The sequence below is a fragment of the Actinia tenebrosa genome, unplaced genomic scaffold (assembly GCF_029948245.1).
Source record: "Actinia tenebrosa isolate PJP-AT-01 unplaced genomic scaffold, QUT_ActTen_1.0 PGA_scaffold12__29_contigs__length_12842862, whole genome shotgun sequence".
In the NCBI taxonomy this organism is placed as follows: Eukaryota; Metazoa; Cnidaria; class Anthozoa; order Actiniaria; family Actiniidae; genus Actinia; species Actinia tenebrosa.
In genome coordinates, this window is record NW_028292572.1 from 5,699,909 (window position 1) to 5,709,063 (window position 9,155).

General features: G+C 36.4%; 2 protein-coding genes and 1 long non-coding RNA gene across 3 annotated transcripts in view; 1 reads left to right on the forward strand and 2 right to left on the reverse strand.

Moving 5' to 3' along the window:
* Positions 1-859: 859 nt before the first annotated feature.
* Positions 860-9,155, reverse strand: part of LOC116307009 (ciliary microtubule inner protein 2B) — a 35,075-nt gene continuing 26,779 nt past the window's right edge. Inside the window, exons 3-7 of the mRNA XM_089028042.1 lie at positions 6,431-6,554; positions 3,803-4,024; positions 2,890-3,067; positions 2,300-2,394; positions 860-1,193 (exon numbers count right to left, since the gene is read on the reverse strand). Of these exons, the coding sequence (XP_088884168.1) occupies positions 1,081-1,193; positions 2,300-2,394; positions 2,890-3,067; positions 3,803-4,024; positions 6,431-6,554 (732 nt within the window). The 3' untranslated portion in view covers positions 860-1,080. The remainder of the gene's footprint in view (positions 1,194-2,299; positions 2,395-2,889; positions 3,068-3,802; positions 4,025-6,430; positions 6,555-9,155) is intronic.
* LOC148912099 (uncharacterized) lies at positions 6,652-8,277 on the forward strand. Its single transcript, XM_089028471.1, has 3 exons — positions 6,652-7,244; positions 7,351-7,605; positions 7,879-8,277. The coding sequence occupies exons 1-3, from the start codon at positions 6,952-6,954 to the stop codon at positions 8,033-8,035; spliced, it is 705 nt and encodes a 234-aa protein (XP_088884597.1). The 5' UTR covers positions 6,652-6,951; the 3' UTR covers positions 8,036-8,277.
* Positions 7,792-9,133, reverse strand: LOC148912100 (uncharacterized). Its single transcript, XR_016119489.1, has 2 exons — positions 9,050-9,133; positions 7,792-8,656 (listed from the first exon to the last, which is right to left on the reverse strand). It is a non-coding gene; the product is annotated as an uncharacterized LOC148912100 (long non-coding RNA).

Below are 9,155 nucleotides of genomic sequence, written 5' to 3' on the forward strand. Positions count from 1 at the left end.
ATTTTCACGGCGACGCAATTGGCAGGGTCAAATTCATCATTATTCATAGCAAATCAAGGCCCCAAAACGCTGAAATTTCACGGCTTTTCACATATTTGTTAACAATTAAAGAACAAAAAAATTGAAACAACATTTTACTACGCATGCGTCATGGTTACGACCGCTGCTACAACTGATTGCGTTTCATAAATCGCCGAGAAAATCGCAGAAAATCGCAGCACAACTACAGAAAGAATCGCAGTAAAATCGCCGGGTGTTCACACGCGTGATTTTGCGTCGCCGTGAAAATCGCTTTAAGGGCCTTAAGCGGGGCTTAACCGAAGTTTCACAGTAAAGAAAACCTGGAAAAACTGAGCCATATAGAAACCATGCTCTATTACGAATAACACCTTCTCTGTTACTACGTGTACTAGGCAGCATTTTATGATGGCTTTGCTTATTTATGTCACTTGAATAATCTTCTCTATATTTTTTTTTGTGCGAGATTACTTATTGCGTCCTTTAAATTTATCTTGTAGAAATTTAAAAAAATTCAATAGAAATAATAAATACTTCAGAGATGCAAAATAACCATATTGAAATCTGGACCAAAGTTTGTCCATCTTTTGGATCCAATCTGGCCTACATTTGGCTCACGTAGAAATTTGACAGAGAAAAGTTTATCTTGGCGGCACTTTATTTTGAATGGCTTCATTCATATTCTATCGCCTTAATGAGGGGTGAATTCAGATTTTGGATCGGGATACCTGTGTTACGTGTTACACATAACATTCTAAAAAAATAATTAGCGAACCGGGTTAGCTGATCCCCAGCCGGGGTCCCCATACCCACCCCTGTTAATCCTTTATGTAGTAAACTATACATTTTCAAGTCCTTTACTTCGCACGACCAAGCGAGATGCGAAACAACTTCTTTCAAAACGTTTTTGAATGAATACGACGACTTTTTTGGCGTCAACTTGAAAGTTTCAGTCGCGTTTGAAACAGAAACAGAAGACTAATTTCTGGTGTGACTTAACACTGAATGTTAGCATATCCTTCGCAGGTTTTACGCTAAGCTACATTAATGTCACGCAATGCTTTACATGACAGGATTGGTGATGTATTTGCCGACTGAATATCCATTAGTGTCACCACATATGGGCAAGGTTCGTGTTGTGTCACCATAGGTATTACCAAACCTAAACCGACGTTCTGTAGACAGAAAGGAGAGACTTCAGAACACGAATGATAGAATAATTCATAACGTGCGCTTTGATTGGTCGAATGACGATGTTTGCTTAGAGTACCAAACACGCTCACAAACACGTGCTCTGAATTTGAAAGTTCTTTCTTGACTTTCGCATCCCCATAATCCTTTGCGTCTTTGGGGGGTAGCCAGAGGGTAAAAACACACTTATTTTGCTGAAGGCTGATCAGACAATGTTGAAAATACCTTGTTTGGTATCCAAAAATAAAATGAAGAAGTAAAAAACATAAAAAGATAGAAGCTTGAAGACGTTTAGGGTAAATTTTAAACATTTTTTCGTAAGTCAATACATTTTCTGTAAGACCAAAACTCTTGATGATCTGTACACGCAAAAATAACTTGGAATAAACTGATAATCAGTATTGTACAGATAAAAGCAGATATAGTATAAATTCAATTAAGAAACCTTTCAATTTGGGACAGTTTTCTGATTGGTTATCCCCCAAAACGCAAGGCATTATGGGGATGTGAAAGTCGAGAATTGGAAGGATTAAACAGTATTTTTGTGTAATTCTTTTTCTTGTTATTTTTTTAGAATAAGAAATATCACGGTTCGAGAAGAATTAAAGAAAAATATTATTTTTCATTAATTCTCCAAGAACTATAAAGTGGTATTTCCTTTTAATAATATTTCAAAACAAAATATTTTTCTTGGTTTCAAGAAGCGAGAGTTGCACTCGGCTATGCCTCGCGTGACTCTTACGCTTCCTTCGTGCTTAGCAATCTCCCGCGTACACTCAAAACTCGATGGAAGTACGCTAATCAATGACCAATAGATCAATAAAAAAGAATAAAATCATAAAAGCATTGGACTATTTCCCGTGAACAAAAGCATAGCATGCGCAGCTTTCAACTGTACTTTTTACGAATCGACGCAAACTGACGCATGCTGCCTATGTCTATTTTTTGTCGCTCATTCTTGAGAAAAAAATATTAAAGATACAAGATAGACATACTGTTTTCAAGAATTCTTAAAAATAGGAAAACACAATTGGGGGATTTTTTATTATTGGTTTCTTCTTGCAGTTGTGGGCAAGTGTGTCGTACTTACGTGGTATATATCCAGTATATTTGGGCTTCATTCCGTATACTTTATATAGTGTACCGTGTTGGGTGTTGGATACCGTGATGGTCGCTTCAGGCATTCTAGTATATTACAATAATATGCATTACTATTGAATATTCGATCTTTGCTCACTGTCCAAAAGCTAAGCATATGGCTTTGCCTCGTGCAATTTTCATTCATCAAGTCAGCCTGTGCTTGTATTTTTAAACCAAACACTCGCATTAGCCTCTAATCCCTAAATATTATAACAATTCAAAGGAGCCTGCTCGCCAAGAGAAGAGAAGAGAAGAGAAAAGAACAGAAGAGAAGGAAAGGGAAGGGAAGGGAAGGGAAGGGAAGGGAAGGGAAGGGAAGGGAAGGGAAGAGAACAGAACAGAACAGAACAGAAGAGAAGAGAAGAGAAGAGAACAGAAGAGAAGAGAAGAGAAGAGAAGAGAAGAGAAGAGAACAGAAGAGAACAGAAGAGAAGAGAACAGAAGAAAAGAGAACAGAACAGAAGAGAAGAGAAGAGAAGAGAAGACATAACTAAAATGTACGTCATTTTTTATCTTGCCTAACATTCCCACAATACTCACGTGGTGTGATCAATCTTTTTCGTTGCAAGATGTTCTTGTTTCACCCTCATATCCAGCGAGTCTGTGAAGCCGTTTTTACTCCAAGTTGCATATCTCATCCTGAGATCGTGTTCTCGTCTGCGAGGGACGTACCCAGTATACCCTGGCATTGGCGCTTCACAAAACTCTCTCTGTTCACCTAGAAATGGAGATTGGAGGCATGTCATTTGACTTGTATTTAGAGTTCTAACTAAACAAACCAAGTAAATAGTTCATTTTAAGTCAGTACATTTGTACGGAAATTCGAGAGCAATGTCCGAACGTTTTGATGACCATAACACAATTCAAAACAATTTTATACCACGTGACAGCCGAAAAGGTGAATTCGAAACTTGACAATACAAGTACGTTCACTAACTTGTTTACCTTACATTCAATTTTTGTTTGTGAATGTGTCTATATGATAAAAAGAAAATTACAGGTTGTCTTGAACTAAGATATGAAGTTTATCTTCTCGTGGTGAAAAAATAAGATATAGAGGATATTACATGGGCGCGCGGAGATACGAAATTTATCTTCGAGTGTTGAAAAGACCTCTCACGAGTGCGCGTAGCAAATTTTCAAGAGATTTTCAACACGAGAAGATAAAATTCGTATCTCCAAGCGCCCATGTAATATTCTGTTTATTATATGATTATCAATGAAGTATGTTTTGGCTTTTTCAGGCAATTCTTTCCGTGTATTTTTGAACAGCCACCGCAATGGTGTTATCTTCACACGTGAAAATAACATGTTATTTTCCGTGTGAAGATATCAATTTTTCGAAATAGAGAAAAATAGATATTTATTGTTAATTATGTAATAGTAACTTATTATCTTCGCGCTACCGTGTAATATCCTCTCTACATATTTTACCATTTAAACATCAACTTACTTGGGAAGTAATTCTTGGAATATCTTGGTCGTAGATCAGGGTACTGGTTGGGTTCTTTGAAGTCAGCCCGAGTAGTTAGCTTGGATTTTGAGTACACGGCTGTTTTAAGCTGGTCACTCTCTTGTCGATGCTTGCCATCTTTCATCATGAATCCGCTGACAGCTTGTTCTGTGGCTTCTTTGTATCTCGATCCGTAAAGAAAACGAACGTTTGGAACGTAACCTAAAGAGAGTAAAAAATTATTACTGCTTTATTTATTTCAAAAAAGCGAGAAAACAAGACGGAAAAGAAGACAGGAAATCAAGAGCTTGGGATTCCTGTGGTGTTTCTCAAGAGAAATCTATTTTGACCTCCGTGAATTAATCCCTTAGCTAAAATCCAAACCCTTGTTAGAGAATATGATTCCACTTAACTAAAACCAAAGTGAAGCTAGCGTCGGATTGGCAGCGTCGGATTGATATTCATTGAGATTCAGAATCATTTCCGGGGGAGGTCAAACAGGTCATTCTACTAAAATCCTCTTTGTCCCCTAACGGTGGTAAAATCACAAACGAATTCCGATTAAACTTTCTTCTCTGATTTCTATTCATGATATTCTACGCTCTTAGTAGAATACACTGCCTATTCTCGACGAATTTACGGATTTTGATCTCAGCCTCGGATTGGACTCGTATTACAAGTCACGTTCAAAACATTCAACTGACAACAACAGACTGACGATTTAATTTTTATCAAACATTCAATTTATTCACTTCTAACCTTCATATAGTGAACTCGATTTTACTTTTAACCTTCGTATCGGAATCTACATTTCATGATACTGATTTTGCTCTCAGCCTCGGATTGGGATCGTATTACATCTCAGCCTCGGATTGGACTTCTATTACATCTCAGCCTCGGATTGGGATCGTATTACATCTCAGCCTCGGATTGGGATCGTATTACATCTCAGCCTCGGATTGGGATCGTTTTCGATTCAAAGTTGTTTTATTAACTGATATCTAAGGAATGTTAACTTTATAAACTTGTTCTTGGAAAGCGTGATAGTCAGGGTAATCAATAGCCCGGCAAGTAACTATAGCTTTAGAATCCGTGTCCAATAATACGAAGCTTAATAAGTTTTGAACTTCGATTTAAAGAGATGGTTACAACTGCTATTAATATATTTTTTTACTTTTATCAATCAAATTAACCATGAATCAACAAAATTTGCTATATCTAATGCCATCGCGATGACAACTGCAGGCGGCGATAATGTAAACTTACTAATTTGTACCCACCTATACAAATTTTTAGCTAATTTCCTCGAGCTTGAATATTAAAACTTTTCGATTAAATAATTTAAACAAACGGCAAGGTGTTATAAAGTATAATTCTATGAGCCTCACACCACCTTGATTTCATGTCTGCATTGTTTATTCAGTTAAATGTGTTTCTCCATATCTTGTCAAGAAAGATACCTTAATGCCAGTGATCTTTATCAATCCACGCGGCTCGTGTTTCACATCTAAATTCAGTTCCATTGCATCCAACAATGTAACCGGGGAAGGGAAAAGGTCTTTAAAATGTTGAATCATATTTTTTAAATTTAATATAAAAACATGATCAATCCGAGGCTGAGATGTAATACGATCCCAATCCGAGGCTGAGATGTAATACGATCCCAATCCGAGGCTGAGATGTAATACGATCCCAATCCGAGGCTGAGATGTAATAGAAGTCCAATCCGAGGCTGAGATGTAATACGAGTCCAATCCGAGGCTGAGAGCAAAATCAGTATCATGAAATGTAGATTCCGATACGAAGGTTAAAAGTAAAATCGAGTTCACTATATGAAGGTTAGAAGTGAATAAATTGAATGTTTGATAAAAATTAAATCGTCAGTCTGTTGTTGTCAGTTGAATGTTTTGAACGTGACTTGTAATACGAGTCCAATCCGAGGCTGAGATCAAAATCCGTAAATTCGTCGAGAATAGGCAGTGTATTCTACTAAGAGCGTAGAATATCATGAATAGAAATCAGAGAAGAAAGTTTAATCGGAATTCGTTTGTGATTTTACCACCGTTAGGGGACAAAGAGGATTTTAGTAGAATGACCTGTTTGACCTCCCCCGGAAATGATTCTGAATCTCAATGAATATCAATCCGACGCTGCCAATCCGACGCTAGCTTCACTTTGGTTTAACTAAATACATTGTAAATTTGGGCTTAGACTATGAAATTTAAAAGAGCAAAATAAAGGTTCAATCAGATGGAAACCGTTCGTGCTGGTCACGTGGTAGTATATGTAAATCAACCACGCTGGTCGAGTATGATATTGAAAATGAATGATCATCTAGCTCCTTAGAACTTCATTCTTTATTAAGAACTAAGTCTTTGTCAGCTTTGTCTCGGGATGTCAAAAGCTCTCTTAAAACTGTTCGACAATATCACCTAGTAACAAGAAACCCAAGGAGTCGAGGAATATTTTTCGAAGCTTCTCATCATCATTTCCGCTAGTCAATCTTTACGCTTTGAAATTGAATTGAAGCCGTAAAAAAGCGATTAAGTCATCTGATTCCAATTGTACCAAATACAATAAAAAGCTTCTAATTGACTGTATTAGTGAGTGTGTTGTTTAATGGCTAACCTGTGTATCCTGGAACCATGTTTGCTGTTAACTTGTTGTCGCCATTCGGTTGTGGTAAATATAACGATCTTGTGGTTGTATCTTCAAGTTTTGTCGTCCTTAGTTTTTCATTTCGTGTGTGTCTCTAAATCACAAATAAAATAAAAGTCAGCCTAAAACGGCTTGGAATATTCTCATCCAAGAATTGGTTTTTTTTTTTTTGCATGTAATATTTTAAAGTGTATATCAGGTCTAGAATTTTTTTACGGTTTTGGCATCTCTAGATGATATGAATAAATATTCCAAAAAAAATTTTTCGATTTCGAATTTTTTTCACCTCGAAATCAGCCTTCAAAGTTAGATTTCTGGCGACGCCCAGTCGTGTTGGCCGTGTTTTAGGAGACTGGTAACTAGTGACGTAAATTCGAGAACCGAGAAAAGCGATTGTCAAGGATACGAGTAGACAAAGTATTGTAAACATTGACCCGTTAGTGACTTTCATTCCTTCAAAAAACATAAATTTCAATATATAATTTCACAAGATGGCTACGAACCATTACGGGAGTGATTGCAGCTCTGAAAGCGAGATTTCAAGTATATATTCAGAGGAAGAGGATGGAGAAATAGAGGACGAATGCCATCAACATGCTGAAACACACGAGTCAGATGATAGCTACCCCAGGTCTGAATCTCACGAATTGGTAGGACCATATTCTTCAGAACCACTTGCTGATGCGGACTGGCTCAGTGAATATAACGAAGAAATTTCAAAGATCGAGAAGAGAAATGAAAAGCTTCAAGAAAGATTTGATGGCGTCACGCCGAATAGCGCTTGGTACGTAACTATCAAGATCTAGCTACAAGCTCACTCTTTTTGCAAAATATTTAGTTTCGTTTTGATTTTTTTACTAACTCGCAAATCTAAACGTTTCCTCTTTTAGGTGTAGATGCGGTCATTGCAAGAAAGACTTACTTCAAAAACCTCAAGAGTGTAATTGCTGTCACGAAATAGAGGGTTGTCTCGAGTCACTGAAGTCTTCCGAAGTGCTCGAAGAATTGGAAGTACCTCCCATTTGTGTGACCTTACATCCAGGGTTTGAGCCTGTTTGTTTAAATCGCTGGTCCCTACGTTCATCATGTGCCAAGTACCGCACTATCGACGAATATAAGTATAGACAAACTGGCAGTGAAGAAGAGTGAGTAAATCCTTTTTTTTCTTCTAAGCTTAGTTTTAATTACATGGGCCCAGAACAAGTAAGATAACTATGACTAATGTTTTTCTTCCTTATTTTCTTATATCTTTTACTGTTCACGTGCTTTACAAGTCATACCATGCCGTTTTAAAGTATTACTTATTTCCATGATAATGATGTAAATAGCAATTGTAACTGACAGTTGTTTATTTCAAGAATATATTCTTGTTTGTTTGATAAGTTTATATACTAACAAATTATCATTTCATATTTTAGGCTTCTCCGTGCAACAGCTTACAGGGAATTCACCCAATTGGTTCATGGTTATCAAGGAGGAGGATCCAAGAGAATCCCACTGCCTGCTTGTGCATACCACTCGATAAGAAAACAGTTTCCTAGCACCGATTTTTGTGGATACGAAGATAACGAGTGATACATATTATATTATAAACAGAACATTGCATTAGAGTGATTTTACTCGAAGCATGAAAAAAATTGCACTACATAGTAGTAGATATTCACTGTTTTCTTTTGTTTTACTTCGACTCTCCTCACTAATTATACAACTTTGTATCATGGGTCTAATAGAAATGACTCAAATTGCCTTTATGAGGGTTGTTTTGTATTTGTCACTTTGTATTGCACTTACAACTATAATAAAAAATTATAAAATAATTAATTGTAAAAAGTATTACAAAATGATACATTTCTACATATTAATATAAGAGTGAAGTCACTAAACCAGTGAAATGGATAGTAGACTAATACACCTTAGCACTGAGACTCTAATGCCATTGTTTTTCTTTTGTGTCTATTTGACTATTACACCTTAACAAGTAATTTCTATTTCACGGGTTTAGTAACTTCACTCTAAAAGCAAGAGAGTATTAACTGCTTTTCTGGTTTTTAGGGCAGTCTTTCACATTCTTGTGTCCTTTCATGGGATTCTTGCAATGAGTGCAATGAGGGATTGATTTCTCTATCCTGCCTTCTCCAATCTTCTTTGTTTTCTTAATTTCGGCAGCTTTGGCTTCTTGTTCAAGTACCTGTGATACTGATAAAAGTAATGCACAAATTAGCATGAAGTGAATAGTTGATGACAAAATTGTTAGTTTATATTATACTTCTATTATGTTATGACTGTTAGATTATTCAACATATTAGAAATAAACCTTCATGACTTAGACACAACAGTCTAATTATGAAGAAAGATCTATAGTGAAAGCACTGAATAAGGACTTGGTGATATTTGAACACTGAAACAGAGTGCAGTCAGTATAACCAGTGAAATAGTACAAAATCTAAATAGTAGTAATAATTAGCACAAATTCATTTGTTTTCTTTTGTTTGGTTAGCACTATTCAGTGCTATTCAGCTAAGCAAATTTCACAGGTATGATGATGGCACTCTTCAAACTTAGAAACATCAATGGGAAATAACATCCTACTCGCATGGTGTTGTGGGTGGTACATTGTCTACAACCATACTCTTTCTTTTTTCCTTTTTTTCCAAAGCCACAGTTTTACTTTCTTTTACCCGCATCGTGTTCCTTT

Bases quoted from the DNA above. Each gene is read 5' to 3' on its own strand.
- LOC148912099 (XM_089028471.1), top strand. From the start codon at position 6,952: ATGGCTACGAACCATTACGGGAGTGATTGCAGCTCTGAAAGCGAGATT. The intron at 7,245-7,350 runs GTACGTAACTAT...TTCCTCTTTTAG, and splicing joins GTCACGCCGAATAGCGCTTG to GTGTAGATGCGGTCATTGCA. The intron at 7,606-7,878 runs GTGAGTAAATCC...TTCATATTTTAG, and splicing joins CAAACTGGCAGTGAAGAAGA to GCTTCTCCGTGCAACAGCTT.